Source organism: Eptesicus fuscus, chromosome 11, assembly GCF_027574615.1.
Source record: "Eptesicus fuscus isolate TK198812 chromosome 11, DD_ASM_mEF_20220401, whole genome shotgun sequence".
Classification (NCBI taxonomy): Eukaryota; Metazoa; Chordata; class Mammalia; order Chiroptera; family Vespertilionidae; genus Eptesicus; species Eptesicus fuscus.
Window position 1 is genome coordinate 25,110,001 of NC_072483.1, and position 17,639 is coordinate 25,127,639.

At 37.6% G+C, this 17,639-nt stretch overlaps 1 protein-coding gene across 2 annotated transcripts in view; it reads left to right on the forward strand.

Annotated features, from left to right (window-relative positions):
- ARHGAP15 (Rho GTPase activating protein 15) overlaps window positions 1-17,639 on the forward strand; it is a 648,004-nt gene that overhangs the window by 566,621 nt on the left and 63,744 nt on the right. For both annotated transcript variants that reach the window (XM_008143494.3, XM_054722880.1), the window contains exon 13: window positions 17,421-17,526. In XM_008143494.3, coding sequence (XP_008141716.1) covers window positions 17,421-17,526 — 106 coding nt within the window. The remainder of the gene's footprint in view (window positions 1-17,420; window positions 17,527-17,639) is intronic.

The window sequence follows — 17,639 nt, forward strand, 5'->3', positions numbered from 1 at the left end:
GATACAATCAGCCCAGGCCCCATTAAGCCATCAGTGTCCACCTGTGATAAAGATGGCCATTTGTTTTCTTAAAGCCCACTTAATGTCTGCTTAACTCAATTTGTCAGGAAATGTAGAACAATTTCCTCACAGCCTGAAATTTGGTAGTGGTTCAAAGTCAAAAGGCCAGGTCTAGTCCTATTCAAATGATATAATAAACAGTCTTCAAATCGAAATCTCCCTTGAGGAGCTGATGTTTACTTTAAAAAAAATTACGTTAGCTGGAAAAGAATAACATTTGCATCCTTTATTGTTTTGTGTTTTTTTTTAATTTCTAAAGTCCTGGAATATGTCTACTAGTGAAAAGGGCCATTGCTTGATTATATGAGAAAATAACTTTATTCTCTTTTTAAATTCAGCCACAAATTGGTTTTAGAAAGAACAGAAGAGCCTTTGCAAAGCATCAGTTCCTTACTATAGCATTTGCTTCCAGCCTCTTTAAGGAATCCCATTGTAATATGCACAAATTTACTTTTTAGTCTAATTTAATTTAAAATGTTCTCCATATTACTTACATGTCTAGCCATTTGTTGGAGATTGGTATTACCTTTTTATATCCCTTGAAAGAGAAAACTAAATGATGGTTTTTGAAAATATTTTATTTTTAAAATTATATTAATCAATTTTGGAGTAATGTAAATGGAGGCTGACTTTTCCCCCTTCCTAATAATTCATTTTGAATCACATGGCCAATTACATATGCTTAAATATAACCTGTTGTCATCTCGAGGACTGAGGACCAAAGGATTCAAAAGACATTTCTAAGATTAACCAACAGGGGGCTCTCTTAAATATTCCACATACAGTTGCTTCCTACCATTCCAAATTCATAGCCCATATAAATCAAACACCAATTTTGAATAAAATTTAAAACAAAACAAAAAAAATTTGTTTGTCCAACAACTTCTACATTCAGAATAGTTAATTTTTGGTTTCTTGTGTTTCTGCTTAGTAGAAGTGGGAGCTGACTCCTGATGCTAACTCTACAGAATAATTTCTCAACCCACTATGCATATAAGGTGAACTAAGAACTGAGTCAATTATCTGGATAATTTGATCAAGATATTAATTAGGCAACTAATATGTACATAAAAAATGAGGCAAAGGTGAAGTTTAGGGATATAGATTATCTGGATACTATCTCATTTCTCAACTCTTCTTTATATGTAGAGAAAGTGTTAACAAATGTTGTTTCTAAAAGAGAAGAGAAATTGCTGTGACTTAAAGGGGTAGGTATGGGAATAAAATGCCTATTTCAATATAAGATGAATAGCAGCCTATTTTTTGACTTAGAAATATTATCATACAATCTCATCTGTGAACTAATGTTGTGTTTATAGGTTTTATTCTCCACACTTCAGAGGTTCAGTTCAATAGGCAGTATAATTCCCTAAGGAAAGATTTGATTGAGGAAGAATCAGAAATTAGAATATGGAACTAGAATATACTTATATATATATGGCAGTACACAATACTTGGTCTTTTTTCGGGTTGCAAGTATATATTCCTAGGGCTCTTGACATTTTCTGTTTTCTCCCTGCCAGTACCCTACACCCACTATTTTCTCCCAGGAGAAGAAAGTGTCAAACTCTGACTTTGCTTTCTTGATTATGGAATATATTCACTAAATAAAAGATTAACTGCAACAAAAATACTTAGAGGAAAAGGCAAGTATATTATTTTCCTAGAAAGGGTTTGATCTTTGAAAATAGTTTATTTTTCTGTGCATATTACAACTAATAGTTGCCATCTATACCAAACATAAATAATTATTTTTATTAACAAGTTTACACATACTCATTATGAAAATTTGGAAAATGCATTTAAAAATGGGTGGGAAAGTGATCCATAATCCTATTATCTATATACATAAAAGGCTAATATGCAGGAGTTCGACCAGGAGATCGGGAGTTCGATTGCTCACTATGGTGCTTGCTGACCACCAGGAGCGGCGCAGAATGAAAGAATGCCCTGGCTGACAGCTGGCAACCGGGGAAGGGAGGCCCTGGCTGACAGCTGGCAACCGGGGAAGGGAGGCCCGGCCGGCAACCAAAGGCCCTGATGGGCCCTGATCACCGGCCAGGCCTAGGGACCATACCTGTGCACGAATTTTGTGCACCAGGCCTCTAATTAAAGATAACTTATTATGGGTTAATATTTTGGTATATTTTCTAGTAGTAATTTTAATTAACTTCTTAGCAAAGCTATAATTATATGGTACTTAAGCAATTGTATGAATTTACTTTAAATTGTCTGTTTTAACAGATTACAAAAATAATAAGTATTTATTAAAGCTAACTTGAACTGAAAAGTAAAGAAAATGAAAATCACTCTGAATTTACCATATTTTTGGGATAGTTTCATCTTCTTGTGCTATATTTTTTTCCCCTAGCCTACTTAATTTAAAAACTTATACAACATAGGAAATTTATATATAATATTTATCATTGCTTTGTTTTTTAATCTTGATCACTTTAATTGCCCCCCAACTCAGTTTTTAAAATACAATTATTACAGAAATAAAGTATTTTTAGCAAAGATTCTTAGTGATCAATAGGAGTAAATATTCTACTGATCTCAGAAGATTTGATTTCAAGAGGGAAAGAGAAAATTTATTTAGTAACTCTCCAATGCAATGATCCAATAATGGTGTTTGCTACCAAATACCAGAACTGAATAGCACCAGTCATCATTTTACATAGTCATTATATGTTCCCAGAGCTTTCACCTGAGTGGTGAAGAGTGGACTACAAGAGAACCATTTCCTGCTACTAAGAATGCAATGAAAGCCAGAAATAATCCAATGGGGCCTTCTGATTTTGGGGTCCAAATAAGTAAAGAAGATACTTGGTTTTGTTTATAAGGTCTCTATTCTTGAGTTATAAATTTTGATTCATCATTTGGTAGTCTTATATAAGCCTTCAAGTAAACTTTGCAAGAAAGCAGTGTTACTATGAATCTTTGAACAGATGAGAATATCTTTCTGTTAGCTTTACATGCAAAAGATCATTTAAATATGCATACAGTTTGAGGGCCACAATGCCCCCTCATAAACAGTAGATATTGCTTTGTTTTTACTTTAGAATGTAGTAAGATAAGTCTGAGGAAAGCCTGGTTGTTTACTTACTTAGTCTTATTTTTGTTTGAATATTTGTAAGATAGTACTTGATTTTTTATCATTCACAGTTTTGTCAAGATACATCAAAATAGTGCATTGACACCTGATGTTTTCTTGGAACCTAGCTATTATTTTTATTACTGAGATAGTTTTTTTTTTTTCACTCACAGAAGTTATCTTTAATTTTGTCCTTGATTGTTATACATTTTTCAAATGTTCTGGTTTCCTCAAGTATACTTATAATCCTACCTAATAATAGACAAATATGCAAATTGACCATACCTCCGACACACCCACAAGCCACACCCACCATCCAATCAGAGTGAGTATGCAAATTAACCCATCCAAGATGGCTACAGCCACAGAGAGCAAGGTTTCCCAGGCAACAGAGGGAAACAAGCTTTCCGCCAGCCGTTGCAGGCCTAAGCCTCCACTCAAGCTACAAAGTTTCAATTATAGAAGGTAAACAAATTCAAACAGAAATGGTGTCAGAATGGAGCTTGAGAGAGCAGGCCAGGGTTGCCACAGGCAACAGGGGAAGCAAAGCTTTCCGCACACCCTGGCTGGGACCACCCGCTTAAGGCAACAAAGTTTCAATTATAACCCCAACACAAATGGCTGCCGCCACGGAGGGAGCCCCAGGCTTGGCTCCACTCCAGGCTACAAAGTTTCAATTGTAGAAGGAGAATAAAATCCAGATACCAGGGCCTCTGCTTGGGTTGCCAGGAGGCGTGGCCCGCCTGCAAACCACCACAGGCCTCTCGCTCAGGCTGCCCCACGCCCTAAGGGAACCCCACCCTGATCAGGGACACCCTTCAGGGCAAACCAGCTGGCCCCCACCCCTGTACCAGGCCTCTATCTTACCTAATAAAATGGTAATATGTAAATTACCATCACTCTGCTATGCCCAGGATTGGGCCAGAGGGAGGTGCAGGGGGCGGGACTCAGGGTGACCGGGGTAGCCGATTGGGCTGGCGGGACGCTGAGCTTGCGTCGCCCCCGGCGGCGCAAGCTCAGCGTCTGCGCCATGGCTGTGCTGCGGAACAGAAGGGGCCTCTGGGGCAGCGAGCTCATGTCCTGCCATGGACCATCAAAAGTGGGGGAGCTGGGTGCCTGTCTGCTCCAGCACCAGCGAACAGGCACCCAACTCCATTGCGATTGAAAGCGAAAGCGTGTAGGGGACCCTACACGTGCATGATTCAATCATGCATTGGGCCTCTAGTTATAGATAATCCCTCAATTCTTTGACTTCCAGCAGGTCTCCTTCCTATCATTTTTTGTGTCCACATTCTAAGAAGCTTCTCTAGTTTGTTATCCATATAACTGACCTATTTTTTTGCAGTGATAATTGGGCCTTTAATGCAAAATTTAATTTTGTTTAGCATTTTTAGTTTTCACACTGTCTTCCCTCACCATCTACCTCCTTATCATCTTATCCTAGTATCTTTTCATCTTACCCTGTTCTCTCCTATGGCTTGCTAATCCTTTTCATTAAACTCCTTGATGATTCCAATTCTATTGAAGATGCTAAAGTGTTTCCTAATTGCCTCCTGGTCATTGTGAGATTTCTGTACTTCTGAGCATTGTTCTCTTATTCAAAATGATTTTTTCATAGGTCATGCATTGTTTAAAATTTTATGTTCACTCATCTTAAAAGATGGAAATTTATCTAGTATTCTATGCAAATTTCCTTTTACCCTCTGCTTCCATTCTAGTCTAATTCTTGTTTTGGAGCAATACCTAGATGATAAATTGATCAGCACAGCTCTTATATGAATTATTATCTAGCATATTTATTGTCTTGTGGCCTTACTATCATCGAATTTTCTCCTGCCATATTCCTTAACTCACTGGTACTCTAAAAGATGAAATACATAAAACATTAGAATTCCAAGAATGTATTCCTAATAGAATTTTGCTGGTCTCCACCCCTCCTGTGTTTTACATATGGAACTACAATTCCTATGTTGATATAGGCCATTATCAGGGCATCCTTATCTGCTTTCCACTCACAATCTCCTAGGCCATTTTATGGAAATTCCTAGGAATATACCTCTAAAGTATTGCAGGTAAAAGAGACATCTTCGTCTTCGTCTATAGTTAGAAAGGGGGACAACTGGTGAGAAAGTGAAGGAGGAAAGCATTCACCTAATTAACAGCGTTAGCTTGTAGGATAGTGCTGCCCAGTCTTTCAGGTTGGCGTGGACCTTAAGTCTTTGGTTCTGAAATCTGGCAGCTGAAGAAAGATAAGGATAGTTCTATCTGCTTTCAGAAAGGCAAGTTGTCTGGTTCAGTAGTTCAAGAGCACAGCTGGTCCCACCACTGGCATTTTTCAATTAAGTTCACTTTGTCTTGAAGGAAATTACTCTTTTAACTTTTTGTCATCACATTGACTGCCAGCCCCTGTTTATTTTAAGAATTCTAGTCTATTTTCTTGTCTTGGAGCATATTTATCTACAAGTTCCAAGAGCTGGTTTAGGTGTTGCCAACCAGATGCTATTTTAAACCGAAAGTCAAGATTTGCATCTCCTTTCTCTAGAGGGCATCACGCTGAAAGTGGGCATTCAAATTCTCCCTTGGGGTGTGACCTCTGCCTATGACTTCTTTACATTTGCATCTTTATCTGGAAATGGTGACAGACCTGAGAAGAGGGTATTTATTTTCAGTCCTGTTATTTGCAAGCCCTTTGAGCTTCTACGAAGATACTTAGAATCACAAAATGCAAATCAATCATGTGTCATAATGGTAAGTTTCAAAATATTTTTTCCGTTTGGGGGGTTTTATTCTTTCATTATCTAAACTACACCTTGGTTCTTTATAAAAAGAATTTTGTACTTTACACCATAGGAACAAAGTTTCTATTGGCTTGAATTGCTGGGAAAGAGGTGTGTGAATGGCCCCAAGTTATACATTTGCAGAGGAAATATCATCCAGATGCTCAAGTAAGCCTTTTCTTGGCAGACAACTGAGAACCATGCCGAAACTAGGCTTAAAAGCTGTAACAAAAGAATTCCACAATCCCGTACCTTTGGAATGGACATTAATTAAAAGAAACAGTCCTTTCCCCCGTGATCAGAGTTTTAACTACTATTAATCAGAGTTCACCACACAATTAACACTTTGAACTATGATTAGCAATTGGAAATCATAGCCAGACATGTTGAGGTTAGAATGGGGAATGGACATAATCTGTTACCCAACTCGGTGTCCCTCATCTTTTTAAAAGAAGGGAGAAAATTAAGCACTCCAGTCCTAAGGAATTGGGCAGATTTTGTTTTCGGGGAGGTGTTTGCCATTACATATTGCACATAATGTATGGCACTGTTAGGAGGGAAAAATTGGAGTCGGAGTGGCTGGAAAGTTAGGTCTGCTCTGCAGCACTGTGAGATTGTTGACATCTGCCGAGGTTGGAGCGCTCAGTAAGCAGGAAATGGGGTGTCACTCTGAGTGGTAGTTTACCATTATCCTGGCATCCTAATGAAGTGTCTGCAGTGCACAGAGCTTCTGGATGGCATCTTAACGCACGGCTAAGCAAAAGCACTTCTCTCCCTGTCACTGTCATCCATCTGCCTGCACCCTACTGTAGCCAATGGGATGGAACCATGCTACAATGTGCTATAAGCCATTTAGAGTTGCACATTGCATAATCAGTCCCATCAAATATGTAAAAAATGGCTATTATTGGTTATTTTCCTCAAACTCTGGCACCTGGAGTTTGATACATTAAAGTTAAACTTTTCCAAGTGCTGTTTATGCTATTAATTCCTCTTTTCACCCCACTATCTAAATGGGCATGAATTGCATCCTCAATGTCTTAAGTCCTGTTAATGGATCAAAAGGGTTGTATGAATATTCATTTAAAAACTTCACTGTACATCACACTTGGTGAATTCATCAATTCACAATATAATGGAGTGATCGTTTTCTTTAAAATATTCATTTTTAAGAAAAGGACTAAGCATACATCGACTCAAACCACAGATTGGTTTGTTAGAGCATGTTATTTAGTTTGCAGTGATAGTTTGGGGTTTTCAATAGATTTCTTTAAAGACACAGTGCATGTCACCAAGTACATTTGCATTTTAAAATAGTATTGTCAATGCTGGGTGGTTACATTTGGTGCTTTAAGATGATCTTCCATGAAATTAAAATGCAGTATAGAGGAGGATATCTGTTAGTAGGTGGCGTAAGTAGAGCAAGATGTGTGTGCAACCCTCCTGAAACTTTTAGATAGACCATGTATAACCCTCTAAACATGGCTGCAAAGCAGCTGGGCTCTCATGGCACGAATTGAGTGATAAGATGGCCACAAAGTTGAGAAGGCGTTTTCTATAAGAGGGGCAACAGGACTCTGCTAAAATGGGGGTGGGGGTAGATAAACAAGAGGGCATAACATAATTTGGTTGCATGAAGAATTTTTTCACAGACATTAAAACTATAGTAAACATGACAGCAGGGAGGCGTGCACTGCAGCACAGTGGGGAGCTCAGAGCGTCTGCCTGCCTGTGCCTGGCTCCAGCCACCGCTAGAAGTCTCTGACTTTCATTAGCACTCAGCGATTCACCCAGGTCCCCCAGCAAAGGACGAAAATCGAAGCAGCAAAGCCCCATACTCATTACTGTAAATACTCCCAGGTTACAGGATTTGGGGGGCAATAATGGCAGGATGATGTTAAACTAGAACAAAAGAGTCATTCTGAATTTTTGAAGATAATAATAAAAGGGTTTGTTCATTTTTTTGTTTTAAATCAGAGTAGCCTTTCATTCCATTGGTAACACAGTGTGTTGGAATATTAGACAACCACTTTACAATAACGTTTTAGGTGACCCAGCTAAAAAGTGTGTACAACTCCCTCTGAGCAGTAAAAGTACAAGTTAATTTCACAAATGACTCCTCCACCTCCACTCCTTCCCACTGAATTGGTGCAAGCATGTCTCACAAGTCTCTGAAACAGAAACTATTTCCTTTGAAAGAAATTTGTAAGAATACAACAATTAGTGTGCTACCAAATGTAACAAGGTAAGCAAACAAATGCACATCACTGCAAAATAATGCAAGTCAAGTTAAAGTATTTACTCACCTCCCCCCAAATAATGGAGTTATTTGAGAAAAATATTGGCTTCTTCAAGGGTTCAAGGGGAGAGTGGTTTGCTATCGATGCCCAGAAACATTAAAAATGGTAAAGTTTGTTTTCATCTTTATTGTTGAAAATATTACATATGTCCCCTTTTTCCCCCCATTGACCTCTCAGCCCACCTCCAACCCCCACCCCAGGCCTCCACTACCCTATAAAATGGTAAAGTGTTTTTGTTTTTGTTAATGGAATGGTAAGTGTTTATTTTTGCTAAATCCAGGCTTGGGGATCTGGCTTCTTCATTCATGCCCCCCGCCCGCCCCCCCCCAAAAGCTGCCCTCAGCATTATAGCACATCAGCTTTCCTTCATGTTCGAATATTTCTCCAGAACTCATTTGCAGAAGAGTCGAAGCAATATTAAACACCACATCCAAACCTCTTTTAAACACACAAAGAAATGGGGAAACACATCGGAACTAGACCATTGAGAAAATCCTCCTTTCAAATTTACTGTCTGCTTCACATGCTAGTATAAAACAGCCCACAAAGTCCCGTTTGTGATCCATTTGAAACAGTCTTGATTTGCTTAAATTGTCACATTCTTCTTGCACATTTCTTCTAAATGCAAAAATGGTAAAGAATTCTCCTCCCTCTTCATTATAAAAGTGCAGAATTTCTGGCTTGTTTATTCCTAATGGAACACTTGAGAAAGGAGAAAATATATAAATATATCTTTCAGAAGATTAGTTGTCTCAATCTTTTTAAAAGAGAGTATTTGTTCATTTCTTCCCCATGGTAAACAGTGTGGGCTTTTCATTGTAATTTTCCATTGTCAAATTAATGTATTTCACTTTACTGATTTGGTCCCATGCTTCGAGAACATCGTACCTTTTAATATTCTTATTTTTCCCATCCTATATATTAATGTATGTCATTAGGACATGGATAGAAATAGAACCTAAGCAATTTTAAAACAAATTTGTTGGAGCAATCTTCTACTTCCATTGTAACTCACGAAAACAGAACCGCAGTCTAACAAAATAAAACTATAGTTTACTTCTCATGAGAACCTTTGCCCAAGCTAAGGATTTCAGGCAAGAAATGGCATAAGTGTTTTGAGTATTTCAAATCAAACATCAGACTTTTTTTCTGATGTACTGGTAAATATTCTATTGACAAGGTCAAAAACAGAGAAAATTTTGGCCACTAAGACAGAAGGGAGCATTAAGCATTAAAAAAAAAAAAAAAGTAGATGGAGTAGATGGTTTATCAATTGCAATTTCTAAAGTTCTATGCAGTCCCTTCTACAGAATGTGGAGAAAGCCCATTATAATGGAAGTGCGTCCGTATATTCACTTACCATATATGTGGTTCTTCAAAAATTATATTAAGGATGTTAATGAAAAAAATGGCTAATATTTTCAAGAAACTATAAAGAAAAAGAGAGAGAGGGAGAGGAAAGCAAGCTGTGGCAAAAAAACCTGGGCTCAGCAGCTTTCTGGGGGAAATGGTGAAATGTGACTGTGTGATTTATAATGAGAAAAGGTATCTACAACATACAATTTTCTACCTAGCTGCAAATAATAATTCATAGTGATGTCCCTTCCAGATAAAAGACCTTTGCTATGTAGGACCCATGTGGTAAAATGATCATGATAAATGTCAGACCAGTGCAGGTAACGGCTTTACAAACCATTAAGATTAGCTGGCTCTTTTTCCCGATGATAACAGTAACCATGCTGTGACTCTATGTGGTAATAATATCTCAGTCCTGATAAATGCCAGAGCCAGGCAGAGGTGTTTATCATTCCCAGTTCAGAAATGCTGACTAAAGTTGCCACATGTTGCCTGTTTTTCTTCTTTTACAATAGTCTCACAATTAAAAAAAAAAAAGGCTGAATCATAAAATTATTTTATTCCCCATTTCTTAAAGGATTTTGATGTTTGTGCTGCTAACTCTGCCTGCTCTCAATGTCACTGTGTGGCCTTGTCAAGTGAGCTGGCCAGGAAAACAGTTCACATACTAACCATTATCTCTTCTCCAGAGGGTTTTTCTTCAAAAGAAATAGTTATGGATAAAGTTTAATGTGCTTCCTTTAAAAAAGGTTTCTTAGTATTTGTCTTAATTGCATGGCAAATCCTACTTGTTTGCAAGTGAGATTTTAAAACGTTTCCTATAAATTTAATTTATCTACCAATAGAAAGAGATAGACACTTACATTAAAGACTTCTTATCTAGAAAAGTATTTGTAGGGTTTCTACCCTTATGATAATGTACAAAGATAATGCTTAATATAAAGAGCAACTAGAGTATTTAAAAAGAATTACTGGTTTATAATTAGAAAGATGTCAAGTGACTCAAAATGGTAAGCCTTGTTGTTGTTTTTTTAAAAAAAGCCTGTAAAACTAGATATATATATGAATAAATGTAGTTTAATGAAATTCTCATAGGAGAACTGGATTTCGAAGAACCAAACTAGTGAGCTTTATTTTCTCAGCATAGATTATAGCTGAGAATTAGTGTGATCTGTAAGTTACAGATCTGCACTTGGCCACGACACCTCCACGATCACTTTGAAAACCAGAGTTCTGTGGGAGACAAGACCATGTTTTTCCATGAAGATTGCTGCTGGGGTGTCAGCTGCTGCCTTACCCTTCAATTCAAACAGGTCCATTGCTGCAGCGTTGAGGAAGTTGGGTCTCAGAGAGTTTGAGGTTGGTGAATTTTAGGAAATGTTATCATCCTAAAATTGATCGCACCAAAGCAATACCACTTATGAAAAGTTACTGAGAGCCTAAAACTTGAATTCTTGCCCTCGGTGTGAGGTTGGCACACTAGAAGTTCTAGAATAACATAGATGAAAAAGAAATAGTGACTTTTATTACTTTCCTGAATGCATTGGGATGTGTGTAAAGAAGCTACAAACAACAATTTGAAGGCCTTCAGAAATTGATTAAAGAAACTTTTACATTGGTTGCTTTAGTATTCATTGCATTTCTCAATTCTTTTTTTTTTTAATTTATTTTTGGTATAATGAGCTGACACCTCAGATGCTTTTGTGTTTAAGGGTCATCTTAGCGGATCACAGACGAAAGATGTAAACTTCATTGGTACTTATATTATGATAGCTCTTAAATTTAAACATCTCTTGTGACATATTTTGAACTCTGTCTTCTCCTCTGGGTTACAAAATGAGCAACTTTGTTTGTATCTGCCACAGATAGCATGTGGGCCTTAATGGATTTGTTTTCTTCAACTGCGTATACATATACATGTTTAACACTTTAAAAATGATTGAAGACATAGATTAAAATTATTTTCTTTTTAATAATTTTGAATTGCTTATTGCCAGCGAGTAGGAGTAAAAACAGCAAGAAATAGAGGTCGCACTGAAGATTAGGTGGCTCCTCAGCGTGCTGGGGGTGGGCGGGCTCCTCCAGGATCGGCAGGAACTCCGCTGGACACCAAAGCTCCCCTCACAGGGCAGGAGCCATGGGCTCTGGCACTCAGTTGGCCAGTGTTATTGTTACGGCCATTTATTAGCTAGAGAGGGCTATTTCCATTTAAAAAATTCCCCCTAAAAGGGCTTCTTTATTCAAAAATCAGACAAAATATTAACATCTCCTGAAAGAACAAGCTCTGATACAAGAGAAGCCTGTTTGCCAGTGAGATGATTAGCTCTAATTCCCAGATGAGCCCCATCAGACAAAGGAAACGGTCTCACCTGAGTCAATTAGAGTCCGTTCCTGCGGCATCTCTCCTGCGCTGCAAGTCACATACCGCTGTTCTCCAGTTGCACTGTTTTGACGTGGATTCTCAACACCTAAAGTCAAACGTACCAGGTAGCTCAGGCATTCCTTCCTTTTAATTAGATGCAAAGGATGGCTTTTCTGGTTTGGAGATGGGTGAGGAGTACGGACTCTTGGAGAAAAAGCGCAAATTGCCAACACCAGGTTAGCCTGGAAACCATTGTTTATGATACAGTGATGAGCCTATTTATGATATACTCTATCTACTGAGGAATTATAATCAAACACTCTTTGATAATGGAAAGCACTCTGTGTACTTACAAAAATATCACACAGTTTGGGCTGTTTTCTGTTTTTTGGAAAGAGTACTAAAGAGTAAAATTTACGGCTTCATATGATTTTGGAAACTGCCTTGGACTATGAGCAATCATATGTCAGTGCTGATACAGAGGATAATTCCAAAGAAAGATTTTGATTTGAGGGGTCTTACATTTAATGACCATTTACTATATGTGCACATATATGCATTGAAACATTTACTACTACTAACAATTTTATGAAATAAGTATAGGGTGGTGGTTGTTGTTTTTTTGGTATTTTTAAATAAGAAACTGAAAACATCAAGTTTTTCAGTTTTACCTAATTTTTTAGACACCTCTGAAATGTACTGCTTCTCTTATTTATAACATGAGTTTGAAGTATGTGTCTATTTGTACCCATGCGTGAGTCTTGAATTCACCCTGAGAGTGTCTCTTCCTAAAGTAAATGTAATTTATTTAAAGGAATTTATCAAGCAAGTGGTATCATGCCTTGCATGATTCCTCAACATCCAACTCAAGTTTTATAAATTACAAGGAATATCCTCAAAGATTTGTAACCAGTTGCAAAGTACGCTGAACATATTCTGTGAAGACACTCATTCCTCCTATAAGCCCGGACAGTCTCTGACTAAATTCTGAAGTGGTCATGATGCATAAAGTATAAACCGGATAGAAATTAGACTGCTTTCTTCCCAATATAGCCCTGACATGTAAGAGACTACCATTTTTCATGCCGGGTGCATTATACATTCCAGAATAGCTTTCAGAAGCAGAACAGCTGTGTTACTGCTGACCTCCTTCAGACAAAGGGGTACAGTTGTCCTCTAAGAATTACAGATAAATGGACTGCAGAGGGCCACTGATGCATTGGTGACCGGGAGAATTCAGTCTTTTCTTCCTCTGAGTGGACCTGTATAACAAAGCACAATTTATTTTGAAATATGATTCAACATGTGGCCATAAATTAGTTAAGCATAGTAAATGGATGGATGATAAGGCCAGAAAAGTGTTCCAGGGTCAGTAGGTCCAGGGTCCTGCACTGCATAGAACTCTCTCCATCATTGTATGACTTTATCTTATCTCGTTGCAAAAACGCATTCGGTTGTAAATATCCTTGTTTTAGTAGCAACATTTCATGCAGATAAATGCAAATGTAACCATCATAAGGCATATTTTTTAAATGTGTCCTCAAAACCATGAACCAGGGGGAAACTATAAAGCCACATCCTTATCATAATGTTAAAGCTATTTCACATCATATAGATGTTACTTCTCTAAGTATCCTAGAGTTTGTTTTTTTTTGTTTTTTGTTTTTTTTTGAAGAAGCTCATTTACAACAGAGTTTGGAGTAGTTTGAGAAAATGGGGCCAGGTGGGTGAGAAGTGGGCATCTGTAAGAAACGGCTTCCTATTTTAATGTCTACATGTGCATTATGTATATTTTTACATAAACTTTTTTTTTCCACTGGTGGGTGACAAATATGAAGTCCTACCGAAAGAGTTTGTATGCAGTTGTGGGTTCACAGCTTAGAGTTTGGAGAGGTTGTTGGGATAAGGGTGGGGAGCTAAAAAGGAGGTATTAAAGAGTATATAGAGCATAAAAGTCAGTCATTAAGAAATAAAGGTAGGAGCAAATGTGAATGAAGGGGCAAAGAATTATGGAATTTATTATTGCTGAAAAGATTTTATATAAGCCTTTTAGTATACAACTTACCTAAGATGTTCTCTATTTCCCTAGGTAGAAAAAAGTTCCTTGTTTCCCACTTCCGTGAGATAGCTCAGTCTTCTCAAAACTCTCAATACTTCACAATAATGAGAAACCATATGCTGAAGGAGAAATATTAATAGAAAATGCTGTCTTTCACATGCTCACTGAATCAATTGGAGACAGTTGACACATCTTTAGTAAGCTGTGTATGAATCTTAGCTCATTAACTACTCCTGTATTATGTATGCAATTCCAATTCCTAATATGACACGTCAATAAACTAGATCTGAAAAGGTGTCATTTCGGTTTCAACGTTTCCAATTGTATTTTTAGATGTTCTTCCACTTAGAAGTGTTTGTGTTATTTCCTGATTTTACAAGCTATGGACGAGTGGGTGTAGTACTGATTTGAATGGGAAACCACTGCTTTCCTATAACCTTTTCAAAGATTCTACTCTAGTTATATTCTAAGAAAATAATTTGCTCTTCCTTGATAATATTACAGCCCTCTCTAAGCCATCATCCAGTTCCCCCTCCATGTATGTACAACTTAGCCACACAATGTGTGTATCACAATTTAATTGTCCAATTCTTCAAGTGTGCATGACAGTTGAGAAAGAGAAGAAAAAAAATTCTATAAAATACACTTCACCTAGAATGTTTCTTATAAGCAGATATGGGAACCACCGTAGACTTTTACAGGGATTCTTCTATGTAACTGAACTACTCACAAGTCAGATTGTCAGTCTCTCAGCCTTTCACAGAGTAGTCAGTGTTGTGAAATGTCAGGCTACCATAGCAAGGGCATTTCCACCACTGGCACCAACTCAGTTCAACTACATTTGAATGCTCACTGCAACCAGATGGTGTGATTAATGCTGGAAATGAAAAGTAAACCAGACCATCATGGGCCTCAAAGAAGGTGAAGAGGGGAAAGGGGAAACACTTATGAAATACTTACTTTTTACTAGTCATTGTGCTAGGTACATTATCTACTGTCTTGTTCAATCTATAAAACTGGCTTTTTAGGTATTACTGAGAGAAAATAAGGAACTTGTCCAAGACCAGCTAATAAAAAGCTGTTACAGAATTCAAAGCAAGGTCTGTCTATTCCAACCCATGTTCTTGTCTTTCATTGGTTCACTTATTCTTTATTTATTTAAGCCACTATATGTCCGTGCAAGTGCTTCCTAGCTTTATAGGAAAATTCCCAGTTGAATGGAGAAATTAGTAGGCATTCAAGCCATGGCAATATTTTTTTAATTTTTAAAATTATTTTCAATTATAATTTACATTTAATATTATTTTGTATCCATTTCAAGTGTATAGCACAGTGGTTAGACAATAATGTACTTTACAAAGTGGTCCACAATATATTTCTCTCTCTCTCTCCCCCCCCCCTCCCCTTTGTCTCTTTCATTGGCAGTTGTCCAATCCATATTATGGTAGAACTCTTCTAAGAATAACTGCAACTTTGAAAGCTGTGACTGTGGGAGGTATTATTTATAGGCCTTTGTGGTTTCAGGAGCAAGAAGAAAAGCTTCCAAGCATAGTTCTACTAGGAAGACTACCCCATCCCACTTTCACCAAATACCATCTTCTGCAGGATATTTTCCCTATAATTGCTTATTAAAAGTGGATTGTTTATTTGTTTGCAGTGTATTTGAAATACCCTGCCTGTTTCTCTTTCTCACTCCACTTTATTAAGTTCATCTACCTAATAACAGGTGATTACAAATTGGGCTTCAGGAGGCACATCATATTAGGAACTGTGTTGGGCTTTAGTATCAGAGAACCATTCATAAAGGTTCCAGTACACAGAGGCTTAGTTTCTTACGTCAAAGAAACTCAGACAAGCAGGTAAGACCAGTGACTGCTCCACAGATTCAGGGAAGCGCCTCCCAGCCGTGTGTTCCACTCTGCTGGGCCTCTGTTCTCAGTGTCATCTCATGTGATAACCATTCTATCTTCATTCTGAAGAGCGGAGGTGAAAAGGCTAAAAGCTAAACCAGCATCCTCTCCATGGTCTCCCCAGAAGTCCCACAATACACTTGGACTTAAGTCTCAATGGCCAATCTTAGTCACATGGCCACTCTATTTGCCAAGGAAGCTAGGAAATGAGCTCTTTTAAGTGGGTATATTGGCATTCCCACAATGATGGGATTGCCTTGCTAAGGAAGAAGAGAATGGATATTTGGTGGGTGTTGCCTTACATATTATTCTCTTGTACATCATCTTTTGCAGAAGTGGACTGTTTAGGGTCACCCAGTGCTTTGTGCTAGCAGTTAGAGATTAAAGTATAGAAAATGTTTGAGTTCAATAAATAATTATAATTCTCCGCCCTGGTTAAAACTATGGCAAGATGAATTCTCTGGTGTACTAAGTAACTTAGTTTTTATTATGCCATCCATGCCCATAAAGGTAAAAAATAAACAAAATGAAGGAAATAAATTCATGTGGCATGCAGTTTTGAAGAACTTATTTTTTTAAATGTATAAGACTATGTTTTATACTTTCAATTTTTGTTTTCACACTTTCCTAATTCATAGCAAAAAATAAAATGTATTCCGGAAACAGGATAGCATAGAAGTAATAAAAAAGTATTTACTCTCCCACAAAATCAAGCAAACAATAGAATATTGGTAATTAAATCACACTGTGTGTCCTTGTGTGTTTGTTTCCTGTTGCTGCTGTAACAAACTGCCACAAGCTCATACAACACAAATTTATTACCTTACATTCCTGGAGGTCAGAAAATGGAAATCAGTTCACTGTCTTCCTTCTGGAGGCCTATTTCCTTTCTTTTTCTAGTTTTTAGAGGCTGTTCGTTCTTTGGCCCATGGCCTTTTATCACACAGCCATTTCTCTTCCTGCTTCCTCTGTCACATGACTTCTGTCTCTGACTCTGGTCTTCTTGGTTCCTTCTTAACCACCTTCATGATTACACTGGCCCACCCTTATAATCCAGCAGGATCTCCCCATCTCATAGCCCCTAATTTAATCACATGTAACATCCCTTTTGATATGGAGGGTAAAATACTTACAGGTTCCAGAAATTAGGACATGGACATCTTTGGAAGTTCATTATTCAACCTACCACACCTTGTATAATAGTAAAGCACTTGTGAGATTTGATTCAATAGCTAAATCAGCACCTTATGCATGTCCTTCCCAGGAGTCCCACATAATACTTTGACTTATGTCTCTATGGCCAGTCTCAGTCACATGGCCATGATCTAATTCAGAGTCAAAATGAAGAAACTCCATGATAATGTTGAGCACACCTTTCCCTTTGGCTGCTGAGTAGGACTTCACACTGCTAATTCTTAGTCCAAAATTCTCCTTAAAAAATTCCCTCATGTATCTATGAAATCTTATTTTTTTCTAACCTTTGTTTTTATTTTATTTTTCAGAAAAGCAAGACAACAACACGAGAATTGAAACTATGAAGTCCCTTGTACAAAAACTCCCTCCATCAAATCGTGACACCATGAAAGTCCTCTTTGGACATCTGACTAAGTAAGTTGTAAAGGTTTCTTGTTGTGTCATATACTCCTTTCCTAAATGAACAATATTTAATTTCAGATCTCTAAGACAAGAGTTTTCAAATACATCTATCTCATATTTTCTCC